We start from the raw sequence: 26,135 nt of genomic DNA, 5'->3' as shown, positions 1-26,135 counted from the left end.
CAGCCTGCAGGGGCCATGTGGTATAGGAAATCAGACTTTTCTCGTTTTTCCTACTTTTGGTGCCTGTGCCGCATTTTCTCTGCTACTGAAACTGCTTCTCTTCTCATGTCTGCGTTGAGGAAGAGGTTGCTCTGAAGGTTGGGGCCATCTGTATACCTGTAGAGGCTGAACAAAGCCAGAATCTGCCCAGCTTGGAAGCCACTGGTACAGAGGTGCAGGCGTGAGAGCTCGCTGCTCCAGGGAGCCTTGGTTTACTAGCAACAGGGCCTGGGTGAGGGCTTTAGTGGACAAAGGAAAGTGAGACAGCCTATCATGAGAGTCAGAGATGTCCAGGGTTCACCTTTTCCGTCTTCTGGGTAATCATCACTGCTGCCTATCAGGACTGTATAGTCAGTGTTAACTTCAGCGCCGGACGCTGCACTGCTGGTGGGATCCTTTACACCCAGGGGATTCTGGATGCATGGATTACTTTCCCTTTACTTCAAATCCCCTCCTCTATGTAGTGGGGAAAATGCTGTTTCTATTCTCCCCTAAGTATAAATATTATATATTTTGGGTTAAATAAATCATTATAAAATTGCTAGAGTCTTTGAAAAAGACTCTTTACATGTGACTTTTTTCACTTTTTTTAACCTCAGGGGCTGTGTCTTAAGGAAGAAGGCACAGATGTACTAAAATTTACAAATGCCTGGAAATTATTAATAAGGATAATTGAAATAGTTTTTATTGAAATCTAGTTGATTTACAATGTTCTGTTAGTTTCTGCTGCACAGCAAAGTGATTCAGTTATACCCACCCCTACACACACATATATTCTTTTTCATATTCTTTTCCACTTTGGCTTATTACAAGATATTGAATATTCCCTGTACTATAAAGTTGGTCCTTGTGTTTATTTATGTATAGTGTTGTGTATCTGCTAATCCCAAACTCCTACTTTGTCCTTCCTCCATCTTTGGCAACTGTTTGTTTGTTTTCTATATCTGTGAGTACAAGGATGATTTTTATAACATCTTTAAATGAGCTAACTTCCCTTTCCAAATGATTCTCGGATTTTTTTTTAAATTTACCTTTCCTAGAGTTTGATTCTATTACAATATTTTATTCCTTTCTCTTGTGCAAGGGTATTTTATTGTTATAGACTTATGCATGTTTTTAGATGTCATTTTGTCATAAATTTGACTTTTCTTTCTGATTGAATAGAATTTTTTTACTACTTTGTCTTTGAGTTCCTTTAAAAGGGTTATTTCCTGCCTCCAATTGTTTAATTTGTTGAAATGGTGAGTTATTAATACATCCTGGCATCCAGAGTAGAGCAGTTTATCTAGATTGGTTAATGAAAGTTAAGATATACATTCCCAGCAATGTCTAGGATCTTAAGGTACAGGAGAAAAATCCCTCTCTCAGAGATTTAGAGACAGACCTTAGGATAGAGGCAGTCCTGAATTCACCACAGTTGATGCACAATAATATTTTCTCATTGAGAGTGACCTTGCTATAAGTATCATAGTTTGGTTTTAGGAGTGCTTTTCAACTTTAGCAAATGCGTATAGATCATTGTGAGTAGAAATGGATATTAGGACATTATAGGAAAAAAAAAAAGAGATGTTGAGCTGGTGTCTTTATTATTAATTATTATTATTAAGTTAGAAAAGTGGGTGAAATGGGCAATTGTATAAAAAAACAATATAAGCAAAGTTTTGGAAGGAATGATGAAGGAGAACACATGAAGAACAGGTTGGCCATTGTGCCTGGTCTCAAAATGTGTACAGTGTAAGGAGAAAGCCACAGACACACACATTTTATAATAGGGAAAATATTTTTCACTGAAGTATAGCTGATTTTCAATATTATATTAGTTTCACGTATCATCATGATTCTGTATTTCTGTATTCCTGAAGATGATATTCTACTATAGGTTATTATAGAAAAATTTAAAATGGAATAATCAACAAAGAAAGAATAAAATCAGAGAGGTCTCATCATGGGTGTTTTGTGGACTTAATGTTCTGAAGCTTATGCTTTGTAATTAGAAAGAATGATCCTTGGTCTACTCCAAACCTGCCACAGAGGAAAGGGTTTAGTGCTCCAGGGAGAGGCAAATGGGGGGCATGAGTGGGACCAAGGCCCCAGGGCTGCAACCTTCAGCATCATTGGGCTCTTCAGTGGTGGGAGACTTTGGCCTTCATGGCATCTGATAAGGCAGAAAGGTAATTAACCAATGAGAGGCAAGGTGTTACTGAAAAGTGGGGTTCGTGCACCTGATTACTAATTAATCAGGCGTGAGAGCACCTTGTAGATGCATTCACTATTTAATTATAGCAGCCTCTCTTGGCAAAGGAGCATATGTTCCCAGCTTAATCTACTGGTTTATACTGACATCAAATTGTCATTATCAGAAGGAATCAGGCCTTTTGATTATTTTCACTAATTTATTGAACACTTAAAATTAATGAACCCCAGGCCTTTCAAATGTGCTCAGTTGGTTTGGAAGATAGGAGGAGAAAGTGGAGGGGGGGGGAGGTTGGAGAAACAACTTCATTAAAAGGACAATTTGCCTGGATAAAGGTAAAGCAAATACATTTCATGGGTGATCTGAATTCTATTGGTGAAGAACACATGAATTCCAAAAGCTGAGCCTCCAAACTGATGGAAGGGAAATAGGATATGAGGGATGTCCTGCTGACCAACACTGGCATCCAAAAAACATATGGTTAAAGGATTTTTTTTCCCCCTAATTATTTACGTGCCGATTCTCTTGGAAACCTTACTGTGATTAAGTTTAATCGAAAGCAAACAATCAAAATCAAATGTTGGAAATCAATTGTTAGACTAACTAACAAGGACTGCATTTTTTTTTAAAATTTTGAAAATGTAATTAGATTGGGGAGAATTTAACATAAAGTCGTCTTTCTCACACATGAATATCTGTTGTATTAAGAGAATCTTTGTATCATATCCAAGTTGTGATTCTCTTTTGTATTCAGTTTCAGGTGAGGGCCAAGTTAAAGTAGTTCTCCAGGTGAGGAAAGGTGTGGACCCGACTATTTCAGGTGAGTATTAACCCACCAAATAGAACTGCCGGATGCAAAAAGATGTCTTCCCATCATTTTATAAATTTCTCCCATCATATTTTTTTGTAGGGAAGGGATCAGCCCTAACGCTTTTATGTCTGACAAGTCCTCACTGCGTCACCCCTACAGCTAAAATATACGTATGCATGTCAAAGAAAGATATAAGTGGTGCATTTTAAAACATTGGAAAGTAAGAATTACAACATGTAAATAAGCACGTTTCATAAATTATGGACCATATGTGCACATAGGAGTCCAGATCTGCAGATGGGCCATTAGGCCCCCACCAAATGGAAAGAAAAATTCAGGGTATCTCAAAACTTTAATTGTTCCCAGTAATTTCAGGAAATCAGGGTAAACAAACCCTCCCCAAAAGTCAGATGGTTCTGTGAAATCTTCCTAACTCATAAAAGCTAAACTCTCAAAGACTAAATGACTCATAAGCACCTTCTAATGTATTACGTTGTTTGTTTTTGTTTATTCTGAGGCAGTTTAACTATACATTTGCAGCCGGGATAAATCTTTTCAAAGGCCGAGTTTTCCTTTGATTTCCAGTGGCATTTTTTTGTGTTATGTCAGAGAAGAGCCAGGCTAATCAGAAAATGATCTAATTCCTCCATTTATTTTATTTTTTTAAAGTTCTCCATTTAAATTAATAAATTAACGAGGTTAAGGTATTGCACTAAAACTATAAACTGACCTTGACTATTCCATGCTTATTTGCCTGAGAAGAATGGGATTCTTTGTTTTTATATCTGTGAACTGCCATCGCCTTTGCTCTTTATGTTCCTGGTCCTTTTTCACTTTTTTCCTTTAGGTGACTCACAAGTCTCTGTTGAATCTCCCATGTGATGTGTAGGAGGCCACAATGCTGAGCAAGATGGAGTGCTCTTTGATTTCATGAGGTCTTATGGTCACTGGGAGGTGTCAATCAAATGACTAATTAATCAAGGAATATGTTCCTTTTAAAATAATTATTACCAAAGAGAAGTATCGTGATTGTTTTTATATTCAAACTCCCCCAGAAGACATGCGATTGGTTGGGTGAGGCCTTATTTTGTAGAGAACCACCTGTAGGGGGAGCTCTTATGCCAGGTCCACTGGGAGGATCCCGGACCATCTCCACCTGTAGGCGGCCATTCCTGGTTCAGACAGCTTTCATCAGCATAACATGCCACTCAGCACTTAGTGTGAAGAAGTCTGTACTAAGGACTCTTTGGAAGGACATTGTGGGTGGCTGGTATCTGGGACTTTTCAGCAGGGGTCAGTTTAACTAGGAGATGCTTCACTTGACCTGTCAATTGCAGCATGCTGGATGAATAGAAAGCTGGTGCTTCACAGAGTTGTAGAATTTTAGTAAGAGAAGGAACCCCATAAAGTATCCTATCCAACTGCCTCATTCTACAAATAAGGACATGGAAGCCTAAAGATTAAGCAGTTTACTTAGTCACATTCAGTGGTTGAGCCCGGATGAGGACTCAAGTTTCCAACTCAGGCCAGTGTTCTTTCTGTTATACCGTGTAAACCCTAAAGTGTTCAAGCTACCTTTTTTGGTATATTTTAATTTGTGAGTTACATTAAATTTATTGTATATAGCCAATTTTTGTAGCTTGTATAGATTGGGACACAAAACTATCCTAAGACCCAGGGAGTCATGGAACTAGTATGTTACCATTTGTTATATTCAAATATTTATTATTAATATGGTTCCAAGGGATTGATTGATCGCTATCATGTGGGATATAAGCACTAATGTCAAAATTAAACTATGGGCGTGTATTTTGTTTAATGGAGAGCTCTATGAAAAACAGTAAAATGTTTGCAATATCAAAAATTCTTTGACAAAACAAGAATGGAATACACAATGGAGTTCCATCTATATGCTCCCATTAAGAGATTCAATGAACATGTAACGCAGAAAATATATTTTGGGTTTAGGTGTTCTGCTACAGAGTCTTTTAGCCTTTAATTGAGGACCTAACCTGTGTATAAGACTGTGCTGGTCATTGTGGGGACGTTGGAAACGCCAAGGAAGCAGAAATTAAAGTATGTATGGGGCAGTGTTGGGAAGAAGCAGAGAAAGTGGTGCTGATGAAAGCTGTTGTGTGGTGCTTAGTCAGGTTGGGGTAAGGATGTATGCTCGTCTGGGTCAGGATGGTACCCAGTTTTCTGAAGACCCCATACAGGTCTTAATGCTCCTCCGACACTGTGACTTCACTGGTTTTCTCTCGGTGTCCATGGCGCTTTATAAAAGATGAAGGAGAGGAAGAGGATGAAGCAACTCACATTAGGGGAAAGTAAAAATATTTCTGAGGAGCTTTTACCTCAGCCATGTTGTCTTTTCAGTGGGGGCTAATTGCAAATATTGTTGACAGTATTTACAAACATTCAGATGATTGGACAGAGAAGGAAACAGCACCCCACTCCAGTGTTCTTGCTTGGAGAATCCCAGGGATGGGGGAGCCTGGTGGGCTGCCATCTGTGGGGTCGCACAGAGTTGGACACGACTGAAGTGACTTAGCAGCAGCAGATGATTGGATACTCTTTTCCTAAATTTGTGCTCCCTTTCCCCACAGATTGGGTTTATTTCCTTTCTTCTGGCTTTGAAATCTGTCAGCCTTTCTCCTATTTCAAGTCAATCCATCCCTTCTAGCATCTTTTGAACTTTATTTTATCAGCAAATGAAGTTAACCTCTCCATCATTCCTGGCTCCTTCTGTTCAGTACCTCTCAATTAAAAAAAAAAATCAAAACAAAATTCATAGACACTGAGTCTTCCACAAGTTGACATTGCTTCTGCAGACTTATCAAAAGATGAGCCTTCTCTTGATGCAGAGCCATAAAAAGCACTGTTTATAATAGTCAGGACATGGAAGCAACCTAGATGCCCATCAGCAGATGAATGGATAAGAAAGCTGTGGTACATATACACAATGGAGTACTACTCAGCCATTAAAAAGAATACATTCGAATCAGTTCTAATGAGGTGGATAAATCTGGAGCCTATTATACAGAGTGACGTAAGCCAGAAAGAAAAACACCAATATAGTATACTAATGCATATATATGGGAATTTAGAAAGATGGTAATGAAAACCCTGTATGTGAGACAGCAAAAGAGACACAGATATATTGAACAGTCTTTTGGACTCTGTGGGAGAGGGCGAGGGTGGGATGATTTGGGAGAATGGCATTGAAACATGTAAAATATCATATGTGAAATGAATCACCAGTCTAGGTTCGATGCATGAGACAGGGTGCTCGGGGCTGGTGCACTGGGATGACCCAGAAGGATGGGATGGGGAGAGAGGTGGCAGTGGGGTTCAGAATGGAGAACACATGTATACCCATGGCTGATTCATGTCAATGTATGGCAAAACCAATACAATATTGTAAAGTAAAATAAATTAATTAATTTAAAAAAAAAGGAAAAAAAAAGAAGCTGGGTAAATGAAGGATTAGATGGCAATATTTGGCTCACATAATGAATTGGAGACCATTTCAAGTGGTGACTGTTGTTGACTGACAAATTTGAGAGGGAAATGTTGGTCTTGAACAGTGTTCATGGACTCCAGTTCTAAGATAAGTCTAATTTATCTAAAAAGTGGGAAGACAGATCAAAGGCTCAGGATCTCGGATCATTTCCTCAATAAGTGTTTTGCATGATCAGACCTAATGTCTTTTCTTCCTCACTTCTAGTGTACTCCTAAGTCTGCTATAATTCAAGTGGTTCCCACCTCCAGCACTCCACTGACACTCTCTTCATCCTGATCACCCATGCCCTGGTTGTCACATTCAGCAGCCACTTCTTATTCCTTCTCTTATTGGAACTTTGCTATTAACAAGATCACTTCTACTCTCTGGACATTCTTTATTTCTTAGTCTTCCAAGACATTCCTCTCTTCTGGTTCTCCATGTATATAGCTGATAGCTTTAACTCTTTAGGCTTCTTTTCCTCTCCTCTCCTTTCTGTATTAAAAATAGTCACCTGGAAACCTGATGTTAACTGTATAGACATCTCATAACTGCAGGAGACTAAACATGTCCTTCTCTATTAAGTGTTCTTATTTTAAGGCAAGATGGTATAAAATAATCAAATTCATTCATCATAACATTTCTTAGAATAGCAATTTCAAGATTGAGTTTGTTCAGTTAAAGACAGGTTTAACCCTCCCATAGATAAGAGTGAAGATGACAAAAATGAAGAATGTTTCTAACGTGTGATACAAAATTGAAACAACTAAGGGTTTTTGAGGCTTGGAGTAGGGTTTTAAAGAACCTCATCATTGCCTGTTTAAAATATCACTGGAAATGAGAACATCTCTTTCTGTTTTGTGGTGTCTGTTAGTGGCCACCTCAACAAATATCCCCACCCTATCACCATCTGGGTATTTAGAGTATAGTACTGGAAAGAAAACAAAATTGAAAAGAAACTTAGAAAGTTTCTTTGTAAGAATGTATTATATTATTGGTATTTATAAAATATTTCTATTTTTTAAATTTTATTTTTTTAAAAATGAAGTATAGTTGATTTATAAATTTATAGTTGATCTATAGTTTCTGGTGTACAGCAACATATATATATATATATATATATATATATATATATATAATTTTCTTATGCTTTTCCACTATGATTTATTATATAATAGTAGATAAATACAAAATATTTCTAAAACCTCTTTCACAATAAAGTTTGTTCCAAGACATCGCCTGGTTTCCATGGTGTGGGATATACTTTGTGCTAATTAAATTGTCTAGGATTTTTAACTTGACCATAATCCATGTATTTTTAAGTTATCCTGGGGCCCTAATTAGACCATAACCAGCAGGGAGTTGGGTTCATACAGACAAAATAGTCAGGTGTTCTCCATGGTTCTGACCTTAGGCATTTTGTCTTTCCACACTGTAGTCCCAAGGAGCTCTCACAACCCATCCTCAGATTTTCAAATATGGCCTCTGGGCCAATGATGCCAAGATCCATCTCTCAGATTCAGAGTTCTTTCCCATCCTTCAGATTCACATCCATCCCCTGCTTGCTGTGCATCTCTACCTGGAGGCCTCAAAGACACCCCAAACTTTAAATGGCCCAAACTGAATTAATCAAATGTCGGTCTTAATGGGCATCTCCACCAGGCACCAGCTATGCTGGAAACCCCCGGCTGACCCTTGGCATTTTTCTTACCCTTCCCGCTCTGACCTCTGGTTGTTTTTCTGGCCCTATCTATCACCCGCCTCTTTGCGACTGTGTGACTCAGCAATACCAGATTGCTTGTATTCCTTCCACATGATCTCTCATTTCTTGCCATCCATTGTGTTCATCCCTCTAGAGGGCAGACTCTCAGTTCATATCCTCACCCCCTTCACCTCAATTGGGTCCTAAGCCTTTAAGTGCAGCTCAGATGCTCCGACTCTAGGAAGCCTCCCCTGGTGAGGTCTCACTGCCTGCCTTGGTCAGGTACCATCAAAGATAATTCCCTTCAGAATTCTATCCCCCTAGTATTTACTTATATACTTACACAATGTTGGTGCCTCCTGGGGGGCAAGCATGACATTTTATTTCTTTTCTTTTTTTTTTTTTAAATTGTATTTTATTTTTAAACTTTACAATATTGTATTAGTTTTGCCAAATATCGAAATGAATCCGCCACAGGTATACCCACGTTCCCCCTCCTGAACCCTGCTCCCTCCTCCCTCCCCTACCCTCCCTCTGGGTCGTCCCAGTGCACCAGCCCCAAGCATCCAGTACCGTGTATCGAACCTGGACTGGCGACTCGTTTCATACATGATATTATACATGTTTCAATGCTATTCTCCCAAATCTCCCCACCCTCTCCCTCTCCCACAGAGTCCATAAGACTGATCTATACATCGGTGACATTTTATTTCTTTTTGCACTATTTCACTGTTTTTTTAGGACAGTTCTGATAGAGGAGGCACTCATTATTTATGCTTATGAAGTTAGCAAGTACTAGAGGAGATTCTTTCTCTCATTATGTGAGTTTATAAATCTCCCAGAAAATCTGCCAAGTAAAATAAGAACTGAATGTAAAATTACAAGTTATATGATCTAAATTACATAAAAATGCTGAGAGATTCTGGAAGGAAACACAAATAAAAGGTTAATGGCAGTTATCTCTAGGTGGTGAGATAGTAGGCAATTATTATTTTTCTTTTTCTTTCTGTATTTGCATTTTACAAATGGCTCATGCTAAACATATGCTGTGCTATTCATAATAAAGGCAAAACACAAGTGTTTAACTGCAAAAGTAGAATACATTTTCCCTTCAAGTGGAGGTAATCCAAGGATTGAATAATTACTTATTTTATACATGATAAATGTTTTCATTAATATAAATATCTGAAGGCAGCTTTTTGTGGGAAGTGAAAATGTCACCAGGATCTTAATATAAGGGTAGAATTTGCAAGTTGTCATAGTGAGTCAGATTTTCATCGTTACCCGTGTTATTTTCCTTTTGTTTTCTAGCTTCTGCCTCTGTACCAGAGTCAGTTTTAAAATGGTCCCTCCCTGAAGCATGGGAAGGCGTGGCTGAGGGCTGGGGAGGACACAGCGGTGCCAGTCCAGGCCCTGGGGAAGACGTCCTGATTTTATCCAGTAAGTGAAACAATCCATGGTGTGAATAATCACAGATAGACTGAATCAGGCCAATCTGGGAATTATCTGTCATTTAGATATTCTGAACAACACGGTAAAGAATGTGAAAATAAATAGGCAATTATGTCTACAGCCTTCTCTTTTGGGTTATTACAAGAGAGGAATTTAATAACCCAGTAAAACCGGAAATGATAGTTCCGCCTACCTTCATTAAAGGTGGGGTAAATAGCCCCATGCCAAAAGGAGTTAGACTAATTCACTAACTGGATGATTTTTCTAATATGTCCAAGAACAGATTTATAGAAAATTTTAGTGTTCTTATATTTGAAAGACACGGAGAGTATGGAAAGAAGCAGTTCGTAAATGCCTCCTGCTCTTCTGCATTTGTGAATCTTTTAAACATGGGACTGAGAAATGACAAGGTCTTCTATTGCCATGGTTTTTCAAAGATGATGGGAAAGGAACAGATAAATCAAATAGAAAAGCAACATTTTACCAATCTATCATCTCTCCAATCTCTCACCTATCTTTTCATCAGTCCATCTGGCGGCTTCAGATGGTAAAGAATCTGCCTGCAAAGCAGGAGACCCGGCTTCGATCCCTGGGTTGGGAAGATCCCCTGGAGAAGGGAATGGCTACCCACTCCAGTATACTTGCCTGGAGAATTCCATGGACAGAGGAGCCTGGCGGGCTATAGTCGATGGATTCACGAAGAGTCAGACACGACTGAGCGACTAACACATTTCTACCTAGAACTCTCTTTTTGTTTAAATAAGAAGGGAAAGATGATTCCTCAGATATACAGATTTACGCATCATACTTGTAAAATTCTTCTTTCTTAAGAGAGAATTCTTGAAACTCCCAGAAAATTTTCCTAGCCTGAGAAAAATATTCTTCATAGAACAGATATAGTTTCTCTAAAAGACCTATTTCCATTTATGATTTAATTTGAACTTCTAAAGATAATACTGAATAAAAGAGGATCAGTACTTGAAGAAGAATATTTGGTCATCTGTGAAATAATAATATGCTAAAATATTAAACAAGTTCTTCCCTGTAGCTCAAATGGTAAAGAATCTGCCTGCAATGCAGGAGACCCAGGTTCAATCCCTGGGTCAGGAAGATCCTCTGGAGAAGGGAATGGCAACCCACTCCAGTATTCTTGCCTGGAAATTCCCACAGACAGAGAAGCCTGGAGGGTTAGTTTGTGGGGTCTCAAAGAGTCAGACACGACTTAGTGACTAACACACACACAATATTAAACACAGGTTGACAACTAACAATATTCAGGAATCATTCTTCATATATTAACTAATCTAATCTTCATAATAATTCTGCAATACAAGTAATATTATCATCATCCCCATTTTTACTGACATAGAAACAGGGGCCCAGGGTGGTTAGGGAACTTGCCCAGGGTCACACAGTTTGCAATTCAGCAGAGTCAGGATTTTGACACAGGCAGTCTGTCTCAAAGTCCTTATTCTTAACCAATCAAGTACATTCCCTTTCTAAAAGGACTGCTGTTGCTGCTGCTAAGTCGCTTCAGTCGTGTCCGACTCCGTGCGACCCCATAGACGGCAGCCCACCAGGCTCCGCCATCCCTGGGATTCTCCAGGCAAGAACACTGGAGTGGGTTGCCATTTCCTTCTCCAATGCATGAAAGGGAAAAGTGAAAGTGAAGTCGCTCAGTCGTGTCCGACTCTTCACGACCTATGAGTAAACAAAAAGAGCGGTGGTGTCGTTTGCTTTATTCATGATGGGACGAGAAGGCAGGAAGATCAAAACATACTGACCACCTTCTGCGTATTGGTGGGGTGCATATGATACACAGAGATGAGGGCTGGAGGAGGGGGCTGACCGATACAAACTTAAACTGCTTATTATCATCCCACCCCCTATCACCCACCTCTCTCCATGGAGGATGGAACTTTTTGAATAAACAAGCTCATGAGTCATTCCTATACGGAAAGGAAAAATCTGTTCTGTCTCAGCCATCTCTTTGATGAATGTAGCCAGTGGATTGGCCCTGGGCTATGGTTTTTCCCACTAAGCAAGCTGTTTCCCCCACCCCATGCAGGAAGCACCAGAAGCTTTTGAAGGTTGCCAAGCTTTTAGTATCCTTTGGGACCTTTATGCTGAGCGACAAGCAGTCTTTGCTTTCTTGCTTGGCATTGCTGTTGTCTGTATCCACTGTGTGTCCTGGTTTCCAGGGTTCCTGGCATTCTCCATCTTCCTTCATTCCTTTCTTCATGGTCAGCTTGTAAGGTGGACCCAAATTCTTCACAAAGTTGCTCTTAAGGAGCACAAATCAGTGCTTTGGAAAAAGGCGGGGGTGGGACACAAATACGGGATATCTGAAGTGTCTCCCAGTTGGTCCTTCAGTATTATTGTAAAAATGAAAGTTAAGATTTTTAAAACCTGCCATTATTGTTCATTATTTAGTTTTCAATTGGAAAATAAGTGAATGAGAACAGATTTGTAATACATAAGAAATGAAATCCTTACTTCTTATTGCCTCTCTCCTCTAAAAAGCCCTGTCTGTTGATAATTTTAGAAAATTATCTGAAAGTGGCCAATGTTTGAAATCTGTTCTGTTGAGGGTCTAATGCAGGAGCTCTGCTGGATTACTTCTCCCTTTTGATTTTTGGCAAACCCTGATATTTTGACCTTTGATGGCCCCTAGGGTTGAATTGCCCTCTTTCTGCTTGTGGTTTTACCGTCTTGACCTTTTTCCTGGCTGCTCTGTTTTCTTTCCTCCTTTGCTTCCTCGAAATCAAGAGTTTGTTCATTCAAGTCTGGCACAAAAGAGACACCAAGTATTGCTTGAATGAAGCACACGGTCTCCAGGCTGCCGTCCGCAACTTAACACCAGAACTGAATCTGTGGGTTTCATAGGATTGACCCAGGGTGACTGCAGGATTATACAGGTCTATAGAAAATAACGCTTTCTCCTTCGAACAGAGTCCTAAGAATTAAGATTTTCCTGATGATAATGATGATGGTCCCAGCAACTGTAATTTGAGTGCTGGGTATGTGCTAAGTGTTTTACATGGATGTTCTCAGTTATTCCTCACAGCTACTTTGAGTTGGATCCCGCTGTTATCTTCTTCTTCTTTTTTTTTAATAACTGAGGGATTTGGTACTCAGAGAGGTTAAGTAACTTCCCAAGTTTCTGCCAGATAACAAGTAGAAAGGCTGGCAGAGGGAAGCAGACAGTTTGATTCCAGAGCCCTGCCTCTTTACCACATATATTTTTAAAAAACTCACCATTCCTACTTGCTCTGATACACTCAGATCAGACTCCATATTATACTGAATTTATACTTCTCTTCTTACTGTTTCCATTGTTCCCTTCACTTTGAATTAAAAAATACTATTTATTGAGTACCTGGCATCTGTCAGATATTCTCTAGGAACGCATTCAATCTCACTATATTCTCATTAGGTGCATACACGCAGAGAAGCTGGAAAAACTCCCCAAAGAGGTATCTGATGCAATGAGCCATTGGGGGAAGTACCCGCTTTGCATCTGGTAGCAAGTGTAGTTCTAATTCAAGTTAACATTCCTTTTCCAATTCAGTTTAACCAACAATAACTGAACACTCACTGTGTTCAAGGCACTGAACCAGGACCTCTGATCAGCTGTGGTCTCAAGCAGCTGGTAAATTAGCTGGGTTGATAAAACACATACTAAAGCGTAATAATACAACATGCAACTGTAATGAACAGAAGTATTTAGAATCAAAGTGTCTCAGGTGAGAAGAGAGCTGGCCCCACAGAACAAGAGGCATTTGAGGAGGACCTTGATGGACGGGGTGAAAAACTGAAGGCCAGTTATGAGGGTGAACTGGGGAGGAAGCAGTGCTTTAGGAGATGCAGGATGGGCTTTTGACTAGGATAAACCTGGGTTCACATTCAGATTCTGACATTTACAAACTGCATGATATGGGACAAGTGTAAATGCTTCCCACGTTCACTTTCTGACCACATGAGGGCTATAATTAACACATCATCATGTTGAAAGGATTAAATGAGATAACGTCAGTACACATGACCACTGTATGGAGTGTTGGTGATAATGGAATCAGAGATGAAAGCTGTGATTTTTAATGTGTCAGGTGCTCTTTTCTTTCATTTTCCCATCTGGCTGCCCCTCTTGGCCTCTGGTATTAGCCACACTTTGTATTTGCTTTCCAATGGCTTATTATTTAATTTTCACAACATCCTTGGGAGCTAAATAGGTAATAACTATTATTACAGTAAAAACCCATTTTTACATAATACGATTTTAATGGAACTGCTGATTTTACAAAATGAAAGTGACTGGTAAAGAAGATTTAAGTGATACTTTTGAACCTCTAATATAATTTTATGATGTTTTGTGTATTTTAATTCATTAATAAAGGAAATGTGTAGAACATTCCCATCATTATTCAAATAGAATAGCATAATTTTTCAATAAAATTCTTAGGGTAAATTGCCTATTTCCATTTTCTGGGAAATCAATTTTATGGAATGACCTCAGACCCATCCTATTCCATAAAAATAGGACTTTACTGTACTAATAAAAGATATCACTATTTTAAGTATGGTACCGTTTTCCTTCGAGGCATTCTGTCTTTATAGACGTTGGATTTTGAAAAAGCTGTAAATTCTTCTTGGTGGTGTTATGGAGTGAGCTGAAGTCATCGTGAAGAATTGGCTTTTGTAGTTTAGTTTATGATGACTTTGCTTCACGCAAACAAGTATATCTGGTTGTCTTTGCCATTTAATTACTAGGAGAATTGGTCTAGATGTGTTCACAACATCTCACAGAGTGGAAACGAGTTCTAATAAGCCATGCAAATCTCAGAACTTCACAAATGATCCTACTAGCGTGTACTCCAGGTTTTATACTGAACTGACCTGTGAGGATTTGATGCTTCCAGTTCTTTCTCTGAAGGAGTCTTATCCACGACAGGATGACACCCTGTTGACACAGAGCAGGCTTAATGAAAGGAAAATGTGTTATAATTCTAAGGGGTAGGATTCTGTTTTGAAGGGTACAGATATGATATCATGTAGCCTCCAGCATGATTTTATTTTTGCGTGTATGTGTGGTAGAATTCACTGTGTTCCATTTTCCCGTATTACTTTGAACTGTCTTTATTTGAAGAGATGAATGGAGAAGTACTGGTTTTCTTTCATAATAGTTCCTCTGTTTGTTCTGATTTTCAATACTTGGGTACTTTAAATGGCAGTGAGGCTCATCAAAGTCCTGTGATGTTCAAAATCAACAGTGCTTAATGCATTTCCTTGTTAAACCGCAAGGCATTAAGGTTGGAGATATGAGCTAAGATGACCACAAATCAGGAAATAATTTTTTCTGGGGAAGAAATTTTTACAAAATGTTCTAAGTAGAGCATTATTAGTTTGATTTACTTTTTTTTCTTACCTGAAATGAAAAGTAGTTTAAGGTAAGATGTTCATAATACAGAGATTTGGGTCTGCAACATCAATCAGAAACCAAATACTATAAACACCAGTGTTGTCTCAAATAGTTTCAGAATTCTGGTATTTTTTAAGTTGGATCAAACAGAAAGGCACACAAAGAATCACCCCCATATATTCTGGATTGCTAGCAAGTGGGAAGGGTGAGTTAATTTAAACTTGAGTTACTGGGGTTCTTTGTATGGTGGGTGCACGTCTTCAGTATGCTGACTACAGGAGTGCGAGTGTTCTGGAAATCTGTCATTACTTAAAAAGCCACCTAGAAACTTAATAGCTTAAAACATACCTTTTATTTTGTTCATAATTTTGTGGGGAAGGGCTAGACTTTGGATCTTCATGCTGGAGTCTTTCATGAATTGCTGTCAGATTATGGTTGGGCTCATCTAAGGTTCCAGCATGTCTGGGTGGCCCGAGAGAGCTCATCATGCAGCTGGCAGGTGACTCTTGTTATTAGCTGTGAGCTCGACCAGGGCAGTCAGCTAAGAGGACTCAGTTCCTCTCCACATGGGTTTCTATATGGTCTTGGGTTTTCTAATAGCGTGGTAGCTGGATTCCAAGAAGGAACATCCTAAGAAGGAGTTCCCTCCAAGTGAGCAGTTAAGTTGTAGCTGTTCAGTTGCTTAGTCATGTCTGATTCTTTGTGATTCCGTGGACTGCAGCATGTCAGGCTTCCCTGTCCTTCACTGTCTCTTGCAGTTGGCTCAACCTCATGTCCATTGAGTTGGTGATGTCATCTGTCTCCTCCTCTGTCACCCCTTCTCTTCCTGCCCTCAATCTTTCCTAGCATCAGGATCTTTTCATGAGTTGGCTCTTCATATCAGGCCAAAGTATTGAAGCTTCAACTTCAGCATCAGTTCTTCCAATGAATATTCAGGGTTTATTTCCTCTAGGATTGACTGGTTTGGTCTCCTTGCAATCCAAGGGACTGCCAAGACTCTTTTCTAGCACCACAGTTCAAAAGCATCAATTCTTTGGTGCTCAGCCTTCTTTATGGTCCAACTCTCACATCCATACATGACTACTGGAAAAGCCATAGCCTTGACTATATGGACCTTTGTCGACAAAGTGATGTCTCTGCTTTTTAACATGTTGTCGAGGTTTGTCATAGCTTTTCTTCCAAGGAACAAGCGTCTTTTAATTTCATGGCTGCAGTCACTGCCCATGGTGATTTTGGAGCCCAAGAAAATAAAGTCTGTCACTGTTTCCATTGTTTCCCATTGTTTCCCATCTATTTGCCATGAATTGATGGGACTGGGTGCCATGATCTTACTTTTTTGAATGTTAAACAGGTAAAAGACCAGGAAGAAAGCTACACACCTTCCAAGCCAGACTAGCAGACTGAGAATATCATGACCATCATGACCATCACACTGTCTATGTGTGATGTAAAGCCTGCCCAGGTACAAAGGAGGAGAATTAGGCTCTCCTTTCACTGAGAGGAAGAGCAAAGAAGTTGCAGCTGTCTTTAATCTACCACTGTGCATGTGTTTATGTATGTGAGTGCATGTGCACGCATGTAATTAAGAGCAGATGTACCTGACTTAATTCAAAAGGTTTGAGTGTTTAGGGTCTTGTCAATTTGTGCTGTCTTCCCTCTCTGGGCAGACATTATTTAGATTCTGTTGGCTTATGAGTCAGAAATTGAAGAACACCAGGAGACAGACTGGTCAAAGGATTTTAGTTTATTCTCTACTCCCTACCATGCTGGGTGTTATGCTAGTGCTTCTTCGCTGCCCCCAAAGTGGGGTTCTTCAACCCTTGAACATAATTAGAGCCCTGATCTGGGATTTCTCACCCCGAGATGGCTGAAGGATGGCAGTGTTGGGCTGCAACCTGTGTCCAATTCTGTACATGCACGACCAGAAGCCTCTTCTTGGGCAAGAGGGGTGCCTTGGCGTGAGGGAAGAAGTAGAGCATGAGTATGTTGAACATTTTACTTCTTTCAGGGTAGAAATTAAATGTCTGCAAGGACAACAGTCAACATTTCCTTTACCTTATTTAGAACGTGAGTGTGAAAGCTAATTCTTTAAGATTGTGTGGGGAAGAACAAATATGATTTCAAGAGACACTTGACACAGAAATTTTAATCAGCATTATTAGAAAATAAAAATAAAGAAGTAAAAAGAAAATTTGAAACCAGAGATCCAAGGACCTTTAGATACTGTATTCATCTCCTTCTTTTAGGCAGTTTCTTGGAGGGGAGCGCAGACCTCTGGGAACCTTGCCTTATGGTGAAGGGTGTTGAGGCTATGTCCTTCCCACAAGAAGGAAATATCAGGATCCCAAACTCCTTGGGGCAAGTATTTCTACTGACCTCCTCAAATAGTTACAAAAGGCTTAATGTAACCTGACTTTTCATATATTCAGTTATTTAAGAATACACCACAGAAGCTTACTATTTAAGGCAATCTAAATGCAAAATCCTTTGCAATATGGTATCCTTGGGTGAATTGAATGATTATCAAGCAATTTAGTTTTATTTGAAGCATTTTTCTATGGATTTAATTGTATTAAGTAAACATTAATATATATATAAAATATGGATACAAGTTAATAGAATTGTTGAACTGGTAGGGAACTTAGTGACACTCAGATGAGCTAAAATAATGCAAGTGGTCTATAAATTGTAAAATCCTATGAACCACATTATTATCATTATCCAAACGTATATGAACTTTTGTATCAAGGATAAGAATAGGATTTCAGTTTCCTTGTCTTCAAACCAGTGCTGCAAATTGTCTGCTAAAATTTATAAGAAAGAAACTGTTGCTTTATTTGCTATATTTTAGATACTTTGTGTCCTTCAAATAGGTTTACTTTTGAGAGACATACTTGAAGTCTAGGGAGTTCCTTTCAGTTGTGATGACTGTGATTCAAATGGCTTTTTACAAATGAGTAACAGGGATGCCCTAACTACCAACCCAGACCTGTGATAGGGCATCCTTGTCAGTGGTGGAAAACCAAGGGTTGAATTTTTTTTTAAGTATTTTTCCAGCTGTATATTTTTCCCCATAAAAATTAAATTTCAATTAAAATAACAGCAGAGATTTTTAAATTTCCTGCAAGTGAGAAAAGGAACATAATAAAGATATATTAAAATAAGTTGATATCCTTTCTTGAATCTCAATTTGTCAGTCTGTTTGACTCAGTCATGGCGCTTGTTTCTGGACTAATTAGAACTCACTTAGAATCTTCTCTTGGGACCCAAGTCATGTAGACCCCGACACTCTTTATGGCTTGCTAACTTGCTGTAACTAATTGGAGTTTCAGTTTCATTGAGCAGTTTTCAAACTCTTTTCTGTCCTGACTCACCTAAGAAACACACTCATTGTCACTGTCCATTAGTATTAGGATCATAGCACTTTTTTAGGAGGGCGCATACTTCTCCAGGGTCTTCAGATCATCATTTGGGTAGGGGGAATATCAGCAAGTATGAAGTGTGTAGGAGACTCAGGGTTTATTTTTGTACTTACCCCACCCACAGAATCACTACTTTTATAAGTTTACAAACTCCCAACTTCAGTCTCCCAGAAGTGTGACCCTTCTAGACCTTTGGGTTCTAATTCTTCATCCATTCATCAATTGATGAACACTTAGGTTGCTCCCTATCTTGGTAATTGTAAATGTGGCTATGAACATTGGGTGTGTGTATATTTTCAAACTAGTATTTTGTGTGGCTTTTTTTAAAGATATATACTAAGGAATAGAATTGCTGGGTCATTTGGTAGTTTTATTTTTAGTTTTCTGAGAAGCCTCCATACTATTTTCCACAGTGGGTCACCAGTTTGCATTCCCACCAGCAGTGTATGAGGGTTGCCTTTTCTTCACAAGGGAGGAAATTAAAAGAAAGAAAATTCGTTAAAACTTCCCTGATGAGACAGTAACACTTGTAGTGTCGCAGCCCAGTTGTCCATATACACGTTGTTTCTAGAATATAGCCAAGTGTTCCAAATGAATAGGTTATATAATAAGCTTAGTCTAACAGAACTGGTCAATTTGTATAGCTCAGTCAGTCTGGGAAAATAGAACAGGCTATTTTCTCTAAGGTAACATTATCATTTCCTAAAGGGATACAGTATTACAAAAATATAAATCAACACAATAGATGAATTCTTAATAAAAATTTAGACTGTATATAATTGTTAAAATGAGTTTAGTTCTGGAGGTAAGAATTTATGGTCATATTTTTAACAGGGAATAGTAGCCCATCAGAGTACATTGGTGGAGTCCGTTCAAATTCAGAACAGTGAAAGCAGCATCCAGAGATTTTGGTATTTACTTTGGGGTGTTGATCTTAGGAACTCATCTCTTTAGAGTCATTAGTAATTAGAGCGACAGACTACTCTGGTTTATCCAGAACTGAGGAGTTTTCTGGGACACAGGACTTGAAGCGACAAAACCTGAAAAGTCCAAGACAAACCTGAACAAGCTGGTCGCCTTACTAAGAAATCAGCTTTCAAGTTCTTAACGACCCCGTAGTCTGTTATCTGCATTGCCACAAATTTGCTGAGAATTAATGAAATTTTTCCTTGACTTCAATGCAGAAACCTATATTTTTACCTTGCTTTATTCCCCTAAGAAATTTGCCTCGTGGAATTAATATTCTTTGAGGAGACACAGGCATTTCTTACAAGAGAAGGGGACCTGAGTGCTTGCATATGTATTTTACCTCCTGGTTGGGGCCAGGGAAGTTGAGCCGAGGAAGGAACAGCTGCCTACGGGGCCCTTAATCTAGAGCAGGGCTTTTTTCACTTGCTCTAATCGAATTACTTCTTTTTCTCTTTACTTTATGGTCTGTTTTCCATGCAGATATTCTTGGAATGTCGAATTAAATAATTCATGATTTCCCAATTATTGGTTTAGGTATAGTTGCCATTTCTTGAATTGATTATACTTTCTGGAGGGAGCTTTCGGAGTGTCTTCACATGCAGAGCTTTAAAGATAAGAAGTTTGCCCATTAGAGGTACAGCCCAGCCAGAAGGGGTGGACTAGCGCAGCAGTTCTCTGTTGACCCTTGGGGGTCACCACGCTTTTACGCAACCCAGGGTTTCTGAACTACTCGTGTGCCCTTGGTTCCTTTATCAGTCTCGTGAAGCCTGGATCCAATCTCAAAATAATATTTTTAATACATAAAAAAGAATAGGCTTATAAAAGAAAGCAGTTATGTCGATCCAGCTATCAAAATACTAAAAATTGAATTTGTGATGTGATAATATATATGCTTCTTTACTAGAACATTAAATAACGCTATCTAGTTCTGTGCTAATTACTACCATAATGTCGATGTTGCCATTGTAGATATCCTTCAAAAAGGGCTGCCATAGATTCCTTCTCTCCTTGTAAACGTATTCTGTTCCTCACTGGGAGAAGTAGGGCCCAGGTCACAAGAACCTTTGCATGAGAAGACCATTTTGCCTGGATGGCTGTCTTGCTATCAAGATGCTCCCTTTTGTGGCAGAGTCCTCAGGCCATGGGACTTGAACCCTGTGGGAAGGCCAGGTTTTTAACACTGGTTGGCAGGCTTGGACGAGCTCTGTTAGTAGCTGGCATCGATTTCCAGCCATGTAAGTGATCTCTCTTGGATGTCCAGGGCTTCCTTGGAGCCCAGTAATAAGGTCTTACTGGTAACTCTGAGGTTTTTTAAAAACTTTATTTGAAAACACGTTAAAAAATCTCTTATTTTACACTTATGTGAATATTTCTCAGAATTTATTTTTTTGTATTCCGGAATGTTCCCTTAGAAGGGAGATTCCTCTGTTTGACTTATTAAGAGTCCACATAGGCCCTGAGGAGTTCACTGCCTTCAGGCTGTCAAAGAGAGTGAGAGTGATTAAAACTCCTCCTCAAAGTGACCATTATAAACTAATAATATTAACAACTGCTATAGAAAACATGCAGAAAGTTATGAAAGCATATACCATCAAGACTAGGACCAGAATGATGTGATTCTACCTAGGTTAACCATATTGTAAGGCTAATACTATCATTAGATATTACCTTTTAATGGCACCCCACTCCAGTACTCTTGCTTGGAAAATCCCATGGATGGAGGAGCCTGGAAGGCTGCAGTCCATGGGGTCGCTGAGGGTCGGACACGACTGAGCGACTTCACTTTCACTTTTCACTTTCCTGCATTGGAGAAGGAAATGGCAACCCACTCCAGTGTTCTTGCCTGGAGAATCCCAGGGACGGGGGAGCCTGGTGGGCTGCCGTCTATGGGGTCGCACAGAGTCGGACACTACTGAAGTGACTTAGCAGTAGCAGTGGTAAGTTTACCCAGAATTTCTCAAATTGTTTCCTATGAAATTAGTTTATAAGCATCACACATAATGTCCAAGGAATTCTCCAGGCAAGAATACTGGAGTGGGTTGCCATTTCCTACTCCAGGGAATCTTCCCAACCCAGGGATCAAACCCAAGTCTTCCACGTTACAGGCAGATTCTTTACTGTCTGAGCCACCAGTGAAGCCCATAAGAAGGATACCAACATCAAATGACTTGGGGAAATTTGGAACTAAACACAGAAAAATTATTTCTTGCATCTGATTTTTTCAGAGCCCTTTATATGATAATATAGATTGTGTAATTTCAAGGGGGGATATAGCATGTACTGTTTCTGAAAGATATTTAACCCTGTAACTCTTTTATTCACAGAACAGCTCACGATGCCAGGAGTTTAGGGAAACCCTCTGAGTACAAAGTATTCTCACACTTAACATGCCATTTCCAACAACCCTATGAGGTTAGGCATCAGTTGTATTAGATAAAGCTAGGTCTTCTGTTAACAAAGACCCGAAAGTAGGAGTTTCTCTCTCTCTTATGTCTCTTTTGTCTATTCTGTGGCATCAAGGACTTGGACTTCATTTATTTTTTTGCTCCAATATGTGCTGTTTTTCCATTCCCAAAGTTACTCTGTGGTCCAAGATGTTAGCTGGAGCTCCAGCCATTGCACCCACATTCTAGGCAGCAGGCAGTATGAAGGATTCCACCTCTAAGTCACATGGCTGAATAGTCATAACTAACTGAAAAGGACACTGCAAAATGTAGTTTTTTTGGCTAAGTGACAATGTATTCAGCTAAAAACTGGAGTTCTTATGACTAATGGAAAAGAAAAGAGATACTGGGAGACAACTGGTGGTCTCTGCCACAATTATCTCTCACTTTATAACTGAGGAAAATGGACTCCAACAGGGATGCCCGAGTAAGAGTTCAGAGACCATGGCAAGAGCACAGATTCAAATATAGGCCTCCAGACTCCTTGAGTCTCTCTAGTTCATTACAAAAATCCCTACTTAAACAAACATGTAGAAGGGATCCAAATAGAGCCTTTCAAAGGCTGTGATCTAAAGGGTCATGGTGATATAAACAGATTCACCACCATAAAAGAAAGGAAGGGCTATCTGTTTCTTAGAGGTATATCCTCATATTTGGAAATTAATAACACTAGATAAACAAAAACCCGTAAGTGGGATATGACTGTCCTTTGCTGTGGGTGTGTTATTAATGCATTATTGACCAGGGGGTTTTGGGGAAAACTAATGCCTGTGGCTGGCAATTTTTATTTTGGCTGACCAAAAATTAATTCTGTTATTTCACTAACACTCTGAGGGTTATTGCATTCAATAGTTACACTGGACACACCTGTAAAGTCTTCTAATTTTCATAAAATATTGTCTTCACTTCACTCTTTTGAGGAGGCAAAGCATTCTCTAGCACCATGTGAATTTTCACTTTCTGAATCAGAATCAATCATTAAGGTTTTTTTGTCTTTTTGTTGGTCTGATATTCACATAGTCTGAATCAGAACTATATTCTGAAGAACTATCATCTTCAGAGACACTAATATGTATCGCTTGGACAATCAGAGACTTTTATCTACATAAAATACATCAAAAAATTCTTGTTTCCTAAAAATTTTGCAATGTGTCATTTTTGAAAATTTTACATTTTTAATATACACAAGGTTGGAACAAAATCCTAACAGAGCAAAATATGAATGATAAAGACAATCATAAGGTGTAGAATGAACTCTTGATCAATTTTAAGCCCTAACAACTTTTCAGGGTGATGCTAACTGTATCAGTTTCTAAAAACATATTGATATGTCTCTGGTCAGTGAAATTCCGGTAACAAAAGATCATTAATATGTCTCCAGTCAGTAATGTTTTAAGATTATTATTCTGTTTGTCAGGCTGCCATGAGCTGCAGGACCTGCACTGTGTCTAATGGCTTGTCCTCTCTTTCCTGCGTTTGTCACATCAGTGATGCTCTGTAAGCCCTGGATCCCATCTGAAGCCATCTGTTTGCTTCTCTTTATTTACATGATAACATCACCTGATGGCAAGTTAGTGTTTGGATAAAACAACACTGGTCTTACCTGGATTGAGCTGGGTTTTTGTCTTTAAGGACAGTGGGCTAACCCCCTGCCTGCATTTCTCGGGCAGCAATAATGTTTGCACAGAGGTGACAAGCCTGCTGCACTGTGCCAGGCCTGGCTGGGCTGTGTGCACAGGCAGATGGCAGGTGAGGCTCTGTTGTCTTCCAGCACATGATGAGTACCAACAGGAACCTCTCATCTTTGTGTTCCTGGGTCCATGATAGCTCTGGAACAGAGGAGATGTTGTCTGCGTATGTGTTAATGAATGAACAGTGAACTGGATGGAATGCTGATGAATCCCAGACTTTCTCTTCCATTCATATGATGGCATCCTTGCTAGACTTGTAGGAATGATTTTTGTTGGCAAAGTGAGACAGATGCCTTGAGATGGTTGCTCGGTGGACATGGCTCTAACTCTGAATCGGAGCCTTGACATTGAAGCCAGGTCCCTTTCTCTCCTCTTTGCCCATCATAAGATGGGAGGTGGTGTGTGGACATACTTTGCTTTTGAGAGATCTCTAGGGGAATGTGTCTAGAGTAGGGTTTCCTCCCATATGTTCTGGCATTTAGGATTCCAACCCTCTGCACTGTGGGAGTTTTTCTAACTAAAACCCTCTGAAAAATGGAAGTGAGCAGGATGTTATGAAGGCACAAATCTCCCCCACCCCACTCTTTTTTCCTATTATTGTATAGTTGCTTTACAATGTTTCAGGTATACAGCAATGATTCAGTTCTCTCTCTCTCTCTCTCTCTCTCTCTCTCTCTATATATATATATATATCTCCGGTATACAGCATGGGTGCTCTGTCCTGTCTGAATCTTTGCAACTCCATGAACTATAGCTCCTCTGTCCATGGAATTTTCTAGGTAAGAATATTGGAGTGGGCTGCCATTTTCTACTCAGGGGATCTTCCCGACCCAGAGATTGAACCTGTGTCCTGCATTGGCAGGCGGATTCTTTTACCACTGAGCTACCTGGGAAACCCATATATATGTATTCTTTTTCAGGTTCTTTTCCATTAGACATTATTACAGGTTATTGAATATAGTTCCCAGTGCTATAAGTAGATATTTGTTGTCCATCTATTTTATATGTAGTGGTGTGTACCTATTACTCCCTCCCTCTTTCCCTTTGGTAACCATAAGCTTGCATTCTATGTCTGTGAGTCTATTTCTGGCTTGAAAGTAAGTTCATTTGTATCATTTTAGATCCCACATACAAGTGATATCATATGGTATTTGTCTTTGTCTGACTTACTTCACTTAGTATGACAATCTATAGGTCTATCCATGTAGCTGCAAATGGCATTATTTCATTCTTTTTTATGGCTTAAACATGTACCATATTTTTTTATCCATTCATCTGCTGATAGACATTTAGGCTGCTTCCACATCTTATAAATAGGATTTACGCTTAGCAATGCTACCTCTGGCAAGGAAATACACACATGCATGTAGAGTGGTTCTCAGATTGCTGACTCTTACATCTTTTTGGGGGACAACCAGAAAATTAGCTCCTAGAGGTACAGACGTGTCTTTGAGAACCCAGTGTTGTGGGGATATGAGAGTACAGGCTTCTCTGGTAGCCTCAGGACCCCTCTCACTCCTTAGGTGAAATATCCTGCCTGTAGCCCTCTGACATTGCCCAGGTTGCTTTCATTGCACAATGAGGGGGACCAAGCACTGGCTTCATCATTTGTGTTATCCTTAATGCTCATAATGACCACGAGTTGCAGAGGGAAGGGTGTCAGTTGCTATCATTAAGTCATGATCTGTTGCCTTAATCTTTTATCAGCTACACAGAAATTACTTAGGCTTGATTGTGCTATAAATCACCATCCTTGATTTTCTTCTTGTCTTTTCCTTCATTTAGTTGGTTTGCTTTAATGAATAGCACTGACATGTATCTACATGCATGCACATAAGGGTATACAGGAGGTCAGTCTAGGTATTTGTTAGCTGCCTGATGCCGTGGCTTCTGAATGGGATATGAAAGATAATCCATCAAAGAGCACATAGAACATATGAGAACATTTATTCTATTTTTTATCCTATCCTTTGAAAGTTTTTTGTGTGTATGTGTTATTATGTAGATAATATTTATTACTAGTATTCAGTTCAGTTCAGTCGCTCAGTCATGTCCGACTCTTTGCGACCCCATGGGCTGCAGCATGCCAGGTTTCCCTGTCCATCACCAATCCCAGTGCTTGCTCAAACTCATGCCCACTGAGTCGGTGATACCATCCAACCATCTCATCCTCTGTCATCCCCTTCTCCTCCTGCCTTCAATCTTTCCCAGCATCAGGGTCTTTTCCAAAGAGTCAGTTCTTTGCATCAGGTGGACAAAGTATTGGAGTTTCAGCTTCAGCATATTCAGCATATTCAGGACTGATTTCCTTTAGGATGGACTGGTTGGATCTCCTTGCAGTCCAAGGGACTCTCAAGAGTCTTCTCCAACACCACAGTTCAAAAGCATCAATTCTTTGGTGCTCAGCTTTCTTTACAGTCCAATTCTCACATCTATACATGACTACTGAAAAAACCATAGCATTGACTAGATGGACCTTTGTTGGCCAAG

At 39.4% G+C, this 26,135-nt stretch overlaps 1 protein-coding gene across 4 annotated transcripts in view; it reads left to right on the top strand.

The window, feature by feature from the left end:
• The window catches only part of PKHD1 (PKHD1 ciliary IPT domain containing fibrocystin/polyductin), a 443,703-nt gene that overhangs the window by 240,295 nt on the left and 177,273 nt on the right, over nt 1-26,135 (top strand). For all 4 annotated transcript variants that reach the window (XM_061398409.1, XM_061398410.1, XM_061398408.1 and 1 more), the window contains 2 exons: nt 2,988-3,053; nt 9,560-9,688. In XM_061398409.1, coding sequence (XP_061254393.1) covers nt 2,988-3,053; nt 9,560-9,688 — 195 coding nt within the window. The remainder of the gene's footprint in view (nt 1-2,987; nt 3,054-9,559; nt 9,689-26,135) is intronic.

This window comes from Bos javanicus, chromosome 23, assembly GCF_032452875.1.
Source record: "Bos javanicus breed banteng chromosome 23, ARS-OSU_banteng_1.0, whole genome shotgun sequence".
Lineage (NCBI taxonomy): Eukaryota > Metazoa > Chordata > Mammalia > Artiodactyla > Bovidae > Bos > Bos javanicus.
The sequence above is the reverse complement of the archived record's forward strand: the minus strand, read 5'-3'. Positions and strand labels throughout refer to the sequence as shown.